Source organism: Boleophthalmus pectinirostris, unplaced genomic scaffold (assembly GCF_026225935.1).
Source record: "Boleophthalmus pectinirostris isolate CB_2022bp ecotype Guang Dong unplaced genomic scaffold, ASM2622593v1 HiC_scaffold_2, whole genome shotgun sequence".
In the NCBI taxonomy this organism is placed as follows: Eukaryota; Metazoa; Chordata; class Actinopteri; order Gobiiformes; family Gobiidae; genus Boleophthalmus; species Boleophthalmus pectinirostris.
In genome coordinates, this window is record NW_026571152.1 from 44,346,198 (window position 1) to 44,364,197 (window position 18,000).

At 40.0% G+C, this 18,000-nt stretch overlaps 1 protein-coding gene across 1 annotated transcript; it reads left to right on the plus strand.

The window, feature by feature from the left end:
* Positions 1–15: 15 nt before the first annotated feature.
* On the plus strand, positions 16–16,856 carry arih1 (ariadne ubiquitin-conjugating enzyme E2 binding protein homolog 1 (Drosophila)). The gene is made up of 13 exons (XM_020928819.2): positions 16–451; positions 6,711–6,778; positions 6,890–7,037; positions 7,120–7,212; positions 7,681–7,736; positions 9,725–9,791; positions 10,257–10,363; positions 10,440–10,482; positions 10,603–10,674; positions 10,764–10,952; positions 12,050–12,310; positions 12,839–12,951; positions 15,381–16,856. The coding sequence occupies exons 1-13, from the start codon at positions 164–166 to the stop codon at positions 15,463–15,465; spliced, it is 1,590 nt and encodes a 529-aa protein (XP_020784478.1). The 5' UTR covers positions 16–163; the 3' UTR covers positions 15,466–16,856.
* Positions 16,857–18,000: the final 1,144 nt, after the last annotated feature.

The window sequence follows — 18,000 nt, forward strand, 5'->3', positions numbered from 1 at the left end:
CGTCTCTTTGTTGGCTCCGCTCGGAGACGTTTTGTTTTGTTATTTTCGCCGCAGCTGAAAAACTCTTCGCTCTCGGATCGTTCGGATCTTTTCTGTTCCGCTGGTTCCGTTTGTCCCGTTTAAGGCTTTAGTGCTTTCGGACCGGGTCAGAACCTCCCTCGGAATGGACTCAGACGAGGGTTATAACTATGAGTACGACGACGAAGAGGAGGAATGCAGCGAGGACAGCGGCGAAGAGGAGCCCGAAGACGACACCCTGGATCTCGGGGAGGTGGAGCTGGTGGAGCCCGTGGTGGCCGGAGGAGAGCGGGACGAGTGCAGCGAGACCGGCGGCGGAGGACACGGCCCCGGGGACGAGGAGGAGGAGGACTACCGCTTCGAGGTCCTGACAGCCGAGCAGATCCTCCAGCATATGGTGGAGTGTATCCGGGAGGTCAACGAGGTCATCCAGGTACGAGCGGTGGCGTGTCACGGTCAGGAAACACCGCGGTCCGGCCCCGGGAACCCAGCAGGCCTTAGCATTAGCATTAGCCTTAGCATTAGCCTAGCATTAGCCTTAGCCTTAGCATTAGCCTTAGCATTAGCCTCGCTTCAACTCTTCATTTGCTGGAACTTAACACCGACATCAGCCGCGCTCTGAACTGAAATCTGGACTTGTGTAAGCGTCGTGTTAAACTGTGGTGCAGATCTGTCCCACGATCCTCCCGGGAAATGTATTTTTTTCCTCCCGGTCCATCCCGGAAGTGTCCTAATCCTCTGGAAAGTTGGAGCGGCTCCGGCTAACGCGCTAACGCTAACGTGCAGCTAGCGTTAGCCCGGTTGGACCGTTATGCTGCAGAATGAGCCGATTCTAAAAACTCGGGTGAATAAAAACGTGCGTGTTGTCATCCCCGTGGATCTGTGGCCCTGTCAGGAGGAGGAGGAGGGTTCGGGGGGTTCGGGTGGTTCGGGTTCGGCTGCGTGTGGACTCAGTCTGCGGGGTGGACTTTATCTGGATCAGGTCGAGCCTATATTTGGTCACCGAGGCTCGGTCCCGGAGGTTTACACAGAGAAAACACCGAGATTTACTATTACATTTACACTTAGATTTACACTTAGAATTACAGTTATATTTACAGTTACATTTACACTTAGAATACACTTAGATTTACAGTTAGATTACAGTTACATTACACTTAGATTTACAGTTAGAATTACAGCTCGATTTATAGTTATATTTACAGTTAGAATACATTTAGATTTACAGTTAGATTACAGTTACATTTACAGTTATATTACTCTTAGATTACAGCTAGATTTACAGTTAAAATACACTTAGATTTACAATTACATTTACAGTTGGATTACAGTTACATTTACAGTTAGATTAGTTATATTTACAGTTAAATTTACAGTGAGATTGGTTACATTTACAGTTAGATTTACAGTTACATTTACAGTTAGAATACAGTTAGATTTACAGTTAGATTACAGTTGCATTTACAGTTATATTAGATTTACAGTTAGATTAGAATTACAATTACAGTTATATTACTCTTAGATTACAGCTAGATTTACAGTTAAAATACACTTAGATTTACAATTACATTTACAGTTAGAATACAGTTATATTTATAGTTACATTTACAGTTCGAATACACTTAGATTTACAGTTAGATTACAGTTACATTTACAGTTATATTACACTTAGATTTACAGTTAGATTACAGTTATATTTACAGTTATATTACTATTAGATTACAGCTAGATTTACAGTTAAAGTACACTTAGATTTACAGTTACATTTACAGTTAGAATACTGTTATATTTATAGTTACATTTACAGTTAGAATACACTTAGATTTACAGTTAGATTACAGTTACATTTACAGTTAGAGTTACATTTACAGTTATATTACTCTTAGATTACAGCTAGATTTACAGTTAAAATACACTTAGATTCACAGTTACATTTACAGTTAGATTTACAGATAGATTAAAAGTTAGATTAGTTAGATTTAAAGTGAGATTACAGTTACATTTACAGTTAGATTACAGCTAGATTTAAATTAGAATACAGTTACATTACAGCTAGAATCACAGTTAGATTAGTTAGATTTAAAATTAGATTACAGCTAGATTTACAGTTACATTTACAGTTAGATTATCATTACATTTACAGTTAGATTTAAAGTTAAAATACAGTTAGATTACAGTTACATTTACAGTTCGATAACACTCACAGGTTCTGAACTGAACATTGTTAATATGAGTTTTATATTTGGATGCAGTTGCAGCTTCTGCCTCTGAGCTCCTGCGGGCCTGACGTGGAGAGAGTAGAGAGTATATATGTATGAGAGTATAGGATGTACATGAGAGTATAGAGTAGAGTATGTATGAGAAAGTATATGTGATGTGTAAGAGATGTGAGAGTATAGATCAGGGGTCTCCAACCTCTTTTTTCCAGTGAGCTCCTTTACAAAACCAAAATGCCAGAGAGCTTCCAACTTCAGCAGCCACAAAGAACTTGAGTAAATACAAGAGCCACGGCCTTAGACGGGCAAACAGCTCATAAAACATAAACCATTATCCATTTACCAGTGCACAAACTTGGGCATTGAAATTAATAAATACACTTTTACTCATTATCCACAATACACAGAATTCAGAAATGCCCTGGAGAGCTGTTTGGACGAGGGTGGAGCGCTCCTGACGGCACCGAGCTACAGGCTGGACACCCCTGATGTAGAGCGTATATGAGTGTATAGAATGTATATGAGAGTGTATAGAGCGTATATAAGAGAGTATAGAGTGCATATAAGAGTAAAGAGTATATAAGGAAGTATAGAGCATATATGAGAGAGCTTAGAGTGTATATAAGAGAGTATAGAGTTTAAATTGAGCGTGTAGACTATAGAGCGTATAGTGTATAGAGCGTATAAGAGAGTATAGAGTGTATATGAGAGAGTCTAGAGCGTAAATGAGAGCGTATAGAGTGTATATAAGGGAGTATAGTGTGTATATTGGAGAGTATAGATTAGATCTATATATCTGAAGGCTCTGACGTCTTCTTTAAGATATTCAGTGTTGTTTACGTATCGTCTACATTGATACGTGACATATATACATTTGTTCCTGTTGTACACGTGTATTTTGTACTTTACTGAAGTACTGTGGTAGTTCCTGAAGTGACACACCTTCAGATAACGCAACAGTACTTTTAGTTGTACAAATGCTGCAGTCTTTTCTTTCCTCACTGACGATTATGACTGTTGCGTGGAGCGTTTTCATAAACATGTGACCCAGTGACCCAGCTGCAGAACGCTCCCCGACAGGATCCACCGGGTTAGAGTTCACACACACAACAGTCTTGGTAGAGTAAATGATTATACCATAACTCAGCGCATGTGAGTCGACAATGAGAAAGATCTATCGAAAAAAAACAAAACACACAAAACCCAGTACTTCATCCTCAGACCTCATGAAAATCTGATCTTTACGTTTGAGTTTAACAGTTGGGGTCAGGAGTCGGTCAGTCGTGTCATTTGCTCTTTTATGAGTTTGTTTTTATTTCAAAGTCTGTCAAATATCCCAAAGACGGTAGAGCAGCCGATGCAAATGAACATGCAAAAGCTCCTGCGGGTGTTTCCAGGGTTGGACCGGGACAGAACCACAGACAGAACCCTAAACCTAACCCTAACCTTTACGATGAAGAGGCTTTGTTCTGTTTGTACTGTTTGGTCAAACGAAGAGATTCTGTTCTCATGGGAACATTTTAGACCCGTTTGTATAAGTCAAGGTGGTTTCAGGCTGGTCTCCGGTTTCCCTCACCATCCTGAAAGAACGTCACGATAATAAACGCTGAAGTCCGATATATCGCTGAAGTAAATACAGACGATAAACAAGGATATTGAAACTACCTCAAGAGCAGATTTAAACCACTAAAACTGTTCTAAATCTACAATATTTAAAAAAAAAAAAAAACACAAGCTGCACTAAATAAACACTTTGGCACTGAGTTTGTGTCTGTAATGAGTCAGAGAAGTGATTAATTCAACCTTTTACATCCTAAATCTGATCATAAAGACAAAAAATAACCAGACATTTCTCAATACTGCAAAGAAAAAAAGTACACACGTTAAATACTGACGAGGGGTGTATCGATATCCAAGTCTCACGATACGATATCGTCACGGTCTGAACCTCACAGCGATATCGTAGGAAAGCTCACGATTAGGAATGTAACAATATCCAAATCTCTTACAATATTTATGCAATATTTTCACGATATACATCTCATGGTACGATATTTATTGCGATATTTTGTGGAGGTGAAAAAAACTGTTAATATGTGAATTTTTCTTAAAATGCCTTGACAAGACTTAATCTCAAAGAACTAAGATTTAAAAGTGTTAGAACTGTTATTTCTTCTTGTAGTCTGCGCTGAAATGGAGCAAAGGATCATGGTCTATGTAGTTCTGTCTTTTTTTTTTTTTTAGCTGTTGCTGCACTAGAACTTTTAATTTAAGCAAAGCGACTTGTAACTTCGATATATTGTGATGGCCTTGTGATATCACCATATTTCTTGTTACATCCCTAATCGTGTCCCTATGTGTGTGACGTGTCCAGATATTGTCCCCTGTGGATCAATAAAGTTTGTCTCTTAGTCCAACGAAGATTTCACCGTTGTCTTGAAAATGTACTGTCCTGAATCCAATCCTGGTCCTCATGACTTGGACCTGAAGCTCTAGACCCTGGAGGAGCCCGGTCGTCCCTGCCGTGTTGAAGGACGGGTCAAATGCTCCTGTGTGATAGAGGTGAGATCGGGCCTAAAAAATCCGGCCCGCGGGTATTAAAACCCGGCCCGAGCCCGACCAATTAACTTGATTTGCAGGCCCGAGCCCGAAGCAAACCCGAAAGTAATGATTGACATTTTTGGGCTCGGTCTTAAGATCTTACCTCTACTGTGTGACTGACAGATCTCACATTTACAACGACAGTAAAGCTTTTCCCAAACGGACAACACATTTACCTCAGAACAGAACTTATGTACATTTGTGTATTTATTCCTTTACTCATTTGGCACTGATGTGACATGTAAATATAAAAAAGGACACAGTAAATAAAAGCAGGTGCAGGCGGAGACAAAAAACTCAACAGGCTCAGATTAAAGCGTCCACCTTATGAACACGAAGTTAAAGGGACCATATCACACTTTTATATGATCTGTGTTCTAATGTCGTTTCCCGTCACACACAGACCTGGAGACCTGGAACACTTGTTTAAAACGCTCTGTTCCACCTCGTGATGTCATCTTGGGGTGATACAGGAAGTGCTCCGCTGTGTTTTTAAACTCCACACACCTTCACTAGAATCATTTAAATAATTTCCTGGAATCTCACCTCCAGATGAAAGGAGCTTCACTTGAAAACTACCACTTCATGACATCACAAGGTGGAACAGCGCGTTTGGAGCTTTGCAGATGTAGAGAGACTCAGAATAAAGATTTACTCAAACATGTGAATGAAACAAACACAACTCCAGCTCTGTGTGTGACCCGGAACATTAGAACATTAGAACGTGACTTAAAGAGTCACAGGAGTCAGTTCTGTCACATTTAAACCTTTTATAAGCGCACAGACAGATAGAGTGTTTGAGTCACAGCCGTTTGTTTAAATAATTGGAGGTATTTGGAGGTTTTTCCGATACTTTATTCCACTTTTATTTGCTCAGCTCAATAACACAACAGTCGTCCTTTCTGAGCGTTTTATATGACGAATAAATCCAGATGAAATCATGACAAACAAATGAATCGTCCTCAGACCCTCCTCCTCAGGTCTCAGCAAAACCCTGATGCCCGCACGAAGGACACACTCGTCAGACGGATCCTGAGGGAGAGTGACGTCACCCACACAGTTCAGCTCCAGTCAAACGAAGCTCACTGACGCTGGCAGCTGTAGGACGCAATTTAAAGAGGGATTGTTTTAAGGACAGAATGTTGAAATAAAAACCCCAGGATCATGTAGAGCGGGTTTATACGAACATTTTCAGCTATGTCCGTTTATAAAAGCTGTGGATGAATAAACGCTGCTCATGAACACTCTGCTCCACTAACACAGTTTAGTGTTTAATCAAAGGTAAAAAACACAGTGACTGCAGTGATGAGATAATTCTAATGTTTTTCTCTGCTCAGAGTTTGTGTAAAGGTGCAAATATGAATAAAAGGGTGATTTAAGCGGCATATTTTATACTCATATCTGACTTTCTTCCCCATCACTGCCCCCACCCTCTGAACTCTCCCCCTCCACATCAGAAACTCAAAACTCGGCTTGTTACGATAATTACTACATCCACGTACGGCTCAATACAGAAGAATAATCTTTCTACCGTGTGGTTTAAGATGTACAAGGTTGAATTATGAACTTTTATGACTCATTATAAACACAAACTAAGCACTGAAGTGTCGAGTTCTGTTATTTATTTATTGCAGCTCATGATTTTAAAAATATTGTATCACATTTTAAAATTTCATGACAGGCCTATTCAAAAACCCTTTTCTTCTCAGCCCTGAGCCCCACACATGATGGTTCCTCACTACTTCTCCTTGTTTTATATTAAACTATTATATAAAGATCTTAAGATAAAACCAGTGTATTTTTATCATTATTATAAAATAACCCCTTAACCGTCTGATGAATCATTAGTTTTGTTTTGTTTTTCCTCTTCTTCAGAATCCAGCAACAATAACGAGAATCCTGCTCAGTCACTTTAATTGGGACAAAGAAAAACTCATGGAAAGGTCAGTTTATTACTTTTGTTGTTATGATTATTATTAGTATTATTATATTCTCGACAGTGGGTTATCTTAATTTACATCTAACTGTTCCGCTGTGGCGTACGTTCTTTACAGGTATTTCGATGGAAACCTGGACAAACTTTTCTCAGAGTGTCACGTCATAAACCCGAGTAAAAAGCCCCGGATTCGTCCTCCAATCAACACCAGGTCCTCTGCCCAGGACATGCCCTGTCAGATCTGTTATCTCAACTTCCCAAACTCTGTAGGTTTGGACCATTCAAGAAAACGCCTCAGATACCGACAAACCTGTGATGATACTAAAGCTGTGTACTTTTGTGCTCCAGTATTTCACAGGCCTGGAGTGTGGACATAAGTTCTGTATGCAGTGTTGGGAAGATTACCTGACAACCAAAATTATGGAAGAAGGAATGGGGCAGGTGAGACTCGAAGCCTCAAACAACTTGTCATTATTGGTTTTGTTTTTGTTTACTTTGGACTCCAGTGATTCAGCTGAATAATTGCGACTTTTTAAAATATCAGCCATGGAAAAACCCCATAAAATGTTCCATATTTCATCTGTTCAAGGAAAGTTCGGCTTCGTCTGAGCTAAAAACAAACACAAAAATACAGAGTTTAACGTCTGTGCGCTGGGACCCGACCCACAGTTTGAGAACCACCGTTGTAAACTTACTTTAACTTTCCCTTAACACATGTTTGTTCGTTTATAGTGTGAATTACACTAACGCACAACACACAACAATTCTGTATTATATACGTATTCTATACAGAAGCCAGTTACGACTAAGTGAAAAACAAAGTTTATTCAAATCACTGTTAGTCGCAGCCCTGCTTTTAATGTTTTTTGTATTTAATGTTTTTAATGATCATTGTCTCTTGTGTTTCAGACCATTTCATGCCCTGCTCATAGTTGTGATATACTGGTGGACGACAACACAGTAATGTAAGTCCAACTGTACAGTGTAATAATATAATAATAATGATTGTTATTATTAATTATTATTATTATAATTATAATTGTATATACACACACATATAGATGTGGGCTGTAGCTGTTTTTAGAGATGGCTCCATGTGTTGTGGCTGAACTACTACTACTACTTTGACTTTAGTTTGACTTGACTTTAGTCTGTGGGACTGTGACTCTGCTCATGTTTTCAGTGAGAGACTGTGGTGTTTACAAATTACTATGGAAGTAATTTTTTATATATAGTACATATTTTTGTCTTAAATGTGTGTTATGTGGAGCCGTGCTCTTTGGTAACTGAACTGAGTTTATTTTTATTACATAATTTGAATTTGAAATCTGCTTCAGAATATTGTCTATTTATCGCCCATCGGCTGCTCTAGATTCTAAAACATTTCTATCTGCTTCAGCCACAAAAGGTCCAGATTTGTTGAACTTTAGTTTTTTTCCCAGAAAAGAAATATTTGTGTCTTTATATGGCAATCACCTGATGTTTGGACAAAATGAAACTTCTTCCATTTGCACAAAGTAATTTTAAATGATCCCTAAACTGTTTCCCACTGATGCACTGTTTGTGTCTTTGAGTTTATCTGTAATGTGTCCCAGTGAAACAGCTAATCTCAGACTCTAAAGCTGCTGCTAATGGTCTTAGCCCACATAAGGACCCTCTGCCCTGACCTTCAGCATCTGAACACACCTGCGTTTTTTGTTTACATACGCCTCATTACAGTGTTTTTATGTTTACACACGTTTCATAACAGTGTTTTTATGTTTACATACGCCTCATTACAGTGTTTTTATGTTTACACACGTTTCATAAGTGTTTTTATGTTTACACACGTTTCATAACAGTGTTTTTATGTTTACACACGTTTCATAACAGTGTTTTTATGTTTACACACGTTTCATAAGTGTTTTTATGTTTACACACGTTTCATAAGTGTTTTTATGTTTACACACGTTTCATAAGTGTTTTTATGTTTACACACGTTTCATAAGTGTTTTTATGTTTACACACGTTTCATAACAGTGTTTTTATGTTTACACACGTTTCATAACAGTGTTTTTATGTTTACACACGTTTCATAAGTGTTTTTATGTTTACACACGTTTCATAACAGTGTTTTTATGTTTACATGCGTTTCATAAGTGTTTTTATGTTTACATGCGTTTCATAACAGTGTTTTTATGTATACATACGCCTCATAAGTGTTTTTATGTTTACATACGCCTCATAACAATGTTTTTATGTTTACATGCGTTTCATAACAGTGTTTTTATGTTTACATGCGTTTCATAACAGTGTTTTTATGTTTACATACGCCTCATAACAGTGTTTTTATGTTTACATGCGTTTCATAACAGTGTTTTTATGTTTACATGCACCTCATAACAGTGTTTTTATGTTTACATGCACCTCATAACAGTGTTTTTATGTTTACATGCGTTTCATAACAGTGTTTTTATGTTTACATGCGTTTCATAACAGTGTTTTTATGTTTACATGCGTTTCATAACAGTGTTTTTATGTTTACATGCGTTTCATAACAGTGTTTTTATGTTTACATGCGCCTCATAACAGTGTTTTTATGTTTACATGTTTACGTTTTTATGTTTACATGTTTCATAACAGTGTTTTATGTTTACATGCGTTTCATAACAGTGTTTTTATGTTTACATGCGCCTCATAACAGTGTTTTTATGTTTACATGCGCCTCATAACAGTGTTTTTATGTTTACATGCGTTTCATAACAGTGTTTTTATGTTTACATGCGTTTCATAACAGTGTTTTTATGTTTACATGCGTTTCATAACAGTGTTTTTATGTTTACATGCGCCTCATAACAGTGTTTTTATGTTTACATACGCCTCATAACAGTGTTTTTATGTTTACATGCGTTTCATAACAGTGTTTTTATGTTTACATGCGCCTCATAACTGACCTGTATTTTTCTGTTTTCAGGCGCCTCATACCAGATTCTAAAGTGAAGTTGAAATACCAGCATTTAATCACTAATAGTTTTGTAGAGGTAAGTTTTGCGTCTGTCTTCATGTGTTCAGGAGTAGTAGGGGATATAAAGGATTCTTATGATCTTAATGAGGGCGGCACCATTTTGAAGAAAAGATCTCACTGTAAAATTACAGTTAAATTACAGTTTGTATTTAAAATTTGCAGTGAATTATTCCTGAATTGAAAAAATCCCAGAACAATAAATGCAAAATAAATACAACTTTGCATTTCAGAGCAGGTTTTGACTGTTTACCTTTCCCCCTTTATGAGAGATATTACTTCATATTATATGTTGTAATGTTTGAAAAAGACATTCAACAGTCTGTTGTAACAGGACATTCTCTTAACTCAATAATCGCATAATTATAATTATGATGATTTTCATCCATTAAAATGTTGATTTTGAAATATTCTGGAGCTTTACTCTTCTCAGTGTTGGTGTAGCTCCAGAATAAATGAAGACAAAGCCTTTTGTTTGTTTCAGTGCAATCGACTTTTGAAGTGGTGCCCTGCTCCAGACTGTCACCATGTGGTCAAAGTCCAGTACCCCGATGCCAAGCCCGTCCGCTGCAAGTGCGGCCGGCAGTTCTGGTGAGTCCACAGACTTTTACAGGGCTTTTTAATAAATACATCTCAAAATTAAAATGTACAATTTATACTTTTACAGTTTCAATTGTGTAGAGAACTGGCACGATCCTGTTAAGTGTAAGGTAAGAACACGTCTGCTTACTATATATGGTATATATACATACATATGTACATGTTATTTATGTCAATATATGTGACTTTAAATGTTACTATTGGCAATAATTTAAACAAACATCTTTTAGTGGCTGAGAAAATGGATCAAGAAATGTGATGATGACAGTGAAACGTCCAATTGGATCGCTGCAAATACTAAGGTACAAATCTCTCACATTTATATAAATATATGTGTAAATATATATAAATATATGTGTAAGTATATCTAATAATTCTGAACCGTTTTCAGGAGTGTCCAAAATGCCACGTTACCATCGAGAAGGACGGCGGGTGTAATCACATGGTGTGTCGGAACCAGAACTGTAAGGCTGAGTTCTGCTGGGTGTGTCTGGGCCCCTGGGAGCCCCACGGATCCGCCTGGTACAACTGCAACAGATACAACGAAGACGATGCCAAGGCTGCCAGAGACGCTCAGGAGGTACCCGCTTTACCCTTTAGAAAAACACAGACACTCAGGAGGTACCCACTTTACCCTTTAGTTAGAGTTGCTGGTCATTACAGATGGATCAGGCGCCTTTATGGGGCTTTTAACAGAGGAATTTGTGTGTCAGTGTAGTGAGGTGAGGTGTGTATATATGTATATGTATATGTGCGTACGTATGTATGTGTGCGTGAAACAAACAAAAAAAAAGTGCACTGACGAGTCGGGTTTGTTGAGCCTGTCAGGAGCGATGGAGACAGGGCAGGGGAAGAGAAGCAAGGCAGGGTGAGTGGAAAGAGAGGGCGGCAGGGCGGGCATCAGGGCGGGCATCGGGGCACCCCTCTAACAGCCTGTACTGCACATAACACGACATGTACTGCACTAATATGACATGACTTAAACACAGGGCCGTTATCTACAGTGTGATTATTTACATGAGTGTAACTCCAGTTTGTTTGTCCAGTAAACTTTGCAGTAATTTGCAGTAAAGAGCTGCAAATGGATCAAATCTGGACTAAAAGGACCAAAAAAGGACCAGGAACCAGATGGGACTTTAAAAACATGTTATAAACATTGACTGCATATATAAATGGCTAAAGAACTTCCAAATAGGAAGTTCACATGTGGCTCCTTCTGACTCTGGCTCCATTCACTTCCATTTTAATATTGTGGCTCCTCTCTCTGTTCCTGCTGCTGTGGCCTCGTCATTTTGGTCTTAAAATGTTCAGATGAACCTGCGACACGTGATCCTTTTTTTTTTTTTTTTTTTTTTTTTTAATCTCACTATTTTGTCTGTCAAAAAAAAAATCATTCAGAGCCGGGCTGCAGATTTGCTCCTGTAAGTCACATCACGAGCTTCATTTGAGTGGAGCTGAACACTGTGGTGACGTCACACTCACTTAGCCCACTTTTTATACAGTCTATGGACATAAACTGGAGTTTAAAACAAAAACAGGCAGAGTCAGTGTTCAGCTCCACTTCAGAAACTCCCTAAACACTCACACACTCAGCATCAGAGTCACACACTGGATTTAAAATAAACACCACTTTTCTGACGCTCTGACTCTGACGGTCTGTCGCTTGTGTGTTTGCAGCGCTCTCGGGCGGCTCTGCAGAGGTACCTCTTCTACTGTAATCGCTACATGAACCACATGCAGAGCCTTCGCTTCGAGCACAAACTCTACGCTCAGGTGAAGCAGAAGATGGAGGAGATGCAGCAGCACAACATGTCGTGGATCGAGGTGCAGTTCCTGAAGAAGGCCGTGGACGTTCTGTGCCAGTGCCGCTCCACCCTCATGTTCACCTACGTCTTTGCCTTCTACCTCAAGAAGAACAACCAGTCCATCATCTTTGAGGTGACGCTCTGAGCGCTGCTGCGGCTGCTCTTTTAACATTTCTCATTTATTCATCTGTTTATTTCACTTTTATTCACTCTATTTCACTCTCTGTAACTGCTGCTGTCAAGCTCCTCAGTTTAACATGTTTGGATGAAACCGCTTTGCATGATCCTGGGGTTTTATTTCACTATTCAAATGAAATCACATCCTTTGCCTCATATGGATTCGCTCTTATAGCTGCCGGCCTCATGAGCGTCATTTGACTGGACTTTATACAGTTTGTAGTTTTACTGAAGCTCTGTTTGACCACAGGAGCTGTTCGTACGTAAGTCTGATAGTTAATAAACACTTGGAATGAATTAAATAATGATTTAATTCCTCCATTCATCTCGATCAGATGGATCCACATGCAGCTCCAGACTCTGTAATCTGAGATGTTCCCTCACCCTGATCTGAGATGTTCCCTCACCCTGATCTGAGATGTTCCCTCACCCTGATCTGAGATGTTCCCTCACCCTGATCTGAGATGTTCCTTCTGTTCCTCAGAATAACCAGGCCGACCTGGAGAACGCCACTGAGGTTCTGTCCGGGTATTTAGAGCGAGACATCTCCCAGGACTCTCTGCAGGACATCAAGCAGAAGGTGCAGGATAAGTACAGGTGAGTGTGGACAGGTGTGGACCTGTCACTGTGTAAGGACAGGTGAGTGTGGACAGGTGTGGACCCGACGTCTCACGAAAGTAAAAACAGACGATACACGATAAATCTGACACAAAACCCAGAGCAGATTTAAACCTCTAAACTGTTCAAAATCTATAGGCGAGTTTCATTGTTGACAAAAGCGCGCGTTGCTGCTGGGAATTATTTTGGTCGGCAGCAAGAAACACTAATTGAACATGACGGACGGCGCGAGAAAGCACGTAAAGGGTATTGATCCCGGTTATTTATCCACTCTAACGGCAGAGGACCCAAGACCATTTGACCAGAAATTGGTCATAAGCATCGACGGACGACAAATCACCCTTTTCAACCCCGACAGAGTCTGGACCAAACCAAACTTCTGGTCAGAATCACCAACTCCCTGGACAAATATTCACTTGGGCGACATCCACAATGACTTGGTGGAAACTCCTGGGCCATTCACAGCAGAAAAGATGAAAACCTCCAAGAGTCTGGATGTGTTGTTGAACTTGTTGAGTCCACGGTTTGTTAGGATCTTCTACGTTTGCTCTGCGGATGTTTGAAAGTCGTTTAATTCACCGTTAGTGGTTCTTTTCACTCAGAATACGAAAAAGACATTGAAATTTACCATTATCGGGGAGAAATACACGAGGTTACGCACTGTGTTTCATATTTCCCAGCATGCAACGTGGGTTTTTAATAACGTGACGTCAGCTGAAACTCGCCTATAATATTGTTAAAAGTTTCAGTAAATAAATCTGAGGAGGATGAGGCTGTTCAGAGCTGAGTTTGTGTCTGTGACGAGTCGGACGTGATTAAACTTCTACTGTTTAAATCTGATCTTAAAGACAGAAAATAATCACACATTTCTCAGTAGAGCAAAGTAAAATTACATGATAAATACTGACCCCAAAAAATACTTCATATACTGAAGGACAAGTTCATGTAGTAACGAGACGACTCAGAACACAAAGTAAACGAGTCGTATGTTGGCGTGTACATGCACTGTACATTTGTCTTTTACACACAGACTGTTTATATTTTATACACACTGTATTTTCCAAACTGTAAGACTCCGTTCAGTCTGCAGCCTGAAGTGACCCATGGCTGATTTTTTGGCCCCTTTGCTCCTGTGTCTGATCTTTTAATGACTGAACCACACAGATCTGATTTTTTCAAATGTGACCCGTATATATCTGATCTTTAACATGTGACTTCAGTCTGAACGTCCAGGTCACATTCATCCACCTACACGTCGGAGTCTCTGTGGAGGGAAAGTGAGTTTAGCGAGTTCGTTCATATTTGGGGGGATCGCTGCGTTCAGGCCAAATTGGAGGCGTCTTATCAGAACCGGGCGGTTTTTGAAATGATTGACAAACAAATGTGCGAGCGCAGCTACAGGCGTCCTGGCTCCAATGTCAACGAAAAGTAAAGATCCAGAGTCAAATATTAGAAGGACAAAGACTCAAACAAACAAAGTGGCTGTGGACGTGTGACCTGAACATTTTACCAACAACTGGACCAGATTTTGGGAAACAAGCCCAGAGTTTGGGCGACTTTCGTAAACACTGAACGCGCTCACTGCTTTTAGTCTGTGATGAGCTTTTTTTGTTTTCTTCGTTGCGGTTCAAGTCTCCTCCACTTTTCTCCAGTCAAACACAAGTTTCTCACTCGTTCCAAACTTTCTTTCTGCTGCTCGATTAGTTTTCAACTGAATATTTCACGACTTCGCATCAGGACAGAGGCTCTTTGTGCAGGAGACATGCACAGTAGAGCCGAGTGACAGTGGAACAGGAGGAAGAGCAAATACTCACACACAAGACTAGAGCGCCCCCTCGAGGCTGTCAGGGTGAAAATAACAAACATGTGAAATGATAGATTTTAATATAAGTCGCACTGGAGTGTTAAGTCACAGGAAACTCACAAACCATGAAAACAAAAGTGCCACTTATTATAATCCGAAAAATACAACACACTGGACATTAGACTGATACATATAGAATGTGTGTGTATAATATTAAATTATATTATATTATTGTTATTATATTATAATATAATATTCTACATCGATTATAATAGACACTTTTATACAGTGTGTGGTCTGTTGTGCAGACAGTGTAATGTTGTGTGTTGTGTGTAGATATATTGTGTGTTTGTTGTTGTATCAGTGTGTAGACTCAGTCTGACGGAGCGTTGTGTGTACATGTTGTGTATTGTGTGTACACGTTGTGTATTGTGTGTACACGTTGTGTATTGTGTGTACACGTTGTGTATTGTGTGTACACGTTGTGTATTGTGTGTACACGTTGTGTATTGTGTGTACACGTTGTGTATTGTGTGTATATATATATATATATATATAGTGTGTGTGTGGTGTTGTACGGTCCTGACTGCGCGTTGTGTTGCAGATACTGTGAGAGCAGACGGCGAGTGCTGCTCCAGCACGTTCATGAAGGTTATGAGAAGGACCTGTGGGAGTACATCGAGGATTGAGGACACGTCTCTGTGCAACGGACTCTTGAGTATCTGACAAACTAGAGCGCTGACGCAAAGATCCAGGCAGCACAGGCCCTCTCCTCTGACAAAACAACCACTTTTGCATTGTTTTCCTGGATTTGTTTAACAAAATCTTCAAAGTAAATTCTATTTAAATAAAAAGGTAGAATAATAAAAGAAGGTGTACTACAGTATTGTTAGCTGCAGAGTGGGTCATGAGAACCAGGGTCACACCTTCAGTTTGGCTTGTATCGTAACACCCCCTGATCTTTTGTTTTGCTTGTGGATCTTTTTTCTGTTTTTGATTTTGACTTAGTTTTCCCGTTAGTGTGACATGTTTTCAACAGCTTTAATGTCCTGGAAGTGTCTGCAGTGTGTGTGGGGCCTGACGGGTGAGGGGCCTGACAGGGCCTGACAGGTGAGGGGGAGGAAGGGGCAAAGGCATTTCAGGGTGACAAGAAACAACAAAAGAACAAAATAGTGTATTTTTCAATTTGTAAATAGTCCTTGTGCATGGAGTCAAGAGAAAGGACGGCACGCGTCTGCATCATTTAAAATATTTATTGAATCAGATGAACTTGTCCATCTCGGTTTGAGGGCTCCTCGGGGAAAAGTGGAGCTAGTGTGTAACTCGATTCTAACCCTATTCTGACCCAGATACGTGTTCGGAGAACTTTCCCTTTTGCCAAATCTTCAGGAAGTGCTCCGTTGAGTTGGGTCGAAGTTATGAAAATGCATTGTACGATTGGAGAAAAGGACTCCTGCTAACGCTATTCTAATCCTGTGTTTCCCTCTTAGTTGTTTTTAAAGGTGTTTAACATTAAGAGATAAATAACTATTATTTGCAAGAGCCAAACTGAGTGACATTCACTCCTTTTTTATCTTTTTCCCCCATGAGGCTTGAGAATGCCGTCTGAAGCCCAGCTTGCACCTTGAGGTGGTGAATGTAGGAGCGGCGTGTTGTTGTAGAGAGCTCTGTCAGACAGGTCTGCAGTGACATGTGCTTTATGGAGCTACACTAAGGACCGGCCAGGTCCTTCACAAAAGGAAATGGGGCAAACTTCTAAAGGTTCTAGGACTGTTTTATAACGCTGTTATGCTTTTGCATTAAACCTGTATTTTTCAGTAGTGAGGACACTGACATGTCGGTGCCCCTCTGGTTCTTCTCGGTGGTTCCGTTATCGGCGCCGGGCTGTGATTGGCTGAACGGCCTCGGACGCGGGTCCCTCCTGGCGGCGCCGAACGTCCACCATCTTTACCACGTTCTCCCACTTCACTTCTGTGGGGACTTCTCTCCCAAATGCTTCTCATGTGTTCAAACGTATTATTTTATCCTAGCAAATTATAACTGTATTGTTTATTTGAATAAATGTTATAAGAAATATCAACGTGTGTCTTATTCCATTTGTGTTCGCCTTGATTTAAAAAGTTCACTTTGCTCCACTTGTCTAATTATTACACTGATTTTGTGCAAAATCTGAAGAAAAGTCAGTGTTAGGTCAGGATCAGGGTCATAGGGTCAGAGTCGGGGTCATGGGGTCAGGATCAGGGTCATAGGGTCAGAGTCGGGGTCATGGGGTCAGGATCAGGGTCATGGGGTCGGGTTTATCAGGGGTCAGCTGCTCGTTCTGGTCTGGACGCTGCTGAAGTGTCGGTGCTTCTTTTGGACACTAGAGGGCGTGAGAGGATTCAGAACAGGAGGAAGTGTTTGTGAAAAACATTTATTCAAAGTCTCATCGGGTCTGCACAGGTTTATAAAACAGTATAAAATCTTAAATAGCCTTTTTCAGCTGAGGCTGTACAAGTTCACAGTCAAATCCTGAGGCTCCCTTCAGCAGCGTTAGACAAGGACATAAAAACCACCTTCAGTACAACAAGTCACACTTTGAAAAACACACGAAAAAGGACAAAAACAGACAAAAATGAAATGTGTGCAACAATAATTAAACAGTCCACAGGCGCAGTGTGATGGGCGGTGTTTAAGAGTCTTTTTTTTTTGAGTAAATATTAAAACATTAAGTCGAGCTGTTGGCGTTTGTCTTTAAAAAAAACAGACTTGGTTTTCTATAAATAACAGGAATCTGATGTAATTCCCCTTTATTTGGCATCATCAGTTCTTCATAAATGGAGCGGTCAAGTTCAGAAACTCTCCAAGCCCAGAATGAAAGAGTCTTCAAACTAAAACACAAACGCACAACTCCATTTTTTTTTAACGTCTTTGAAATTCAGTATTTTATGTTTTTGGTTTAAGATCGGGACGAGAGCTCGACACGACGCTCAGCTCAACTATTGACACTCTGCAGAGACGTCGCGCTGGGGGTGTTCTACGTGTAAATCTGTTGGTGGAATGTTCAGCCGTTGCCATGGTGATACAACGCTCACATTATTATGAAACGTTTTTAGATTTTTTTGAGTGACTAATGTGAGCTGGACTTGTTTAACAGCTCAGATTGTGTTAAAATAAAACTGATTATTTCTAGTGCTTACAGTTAGCGTCTCACCTCAGGGAATGTGCAGAACATCAGCTGCAAA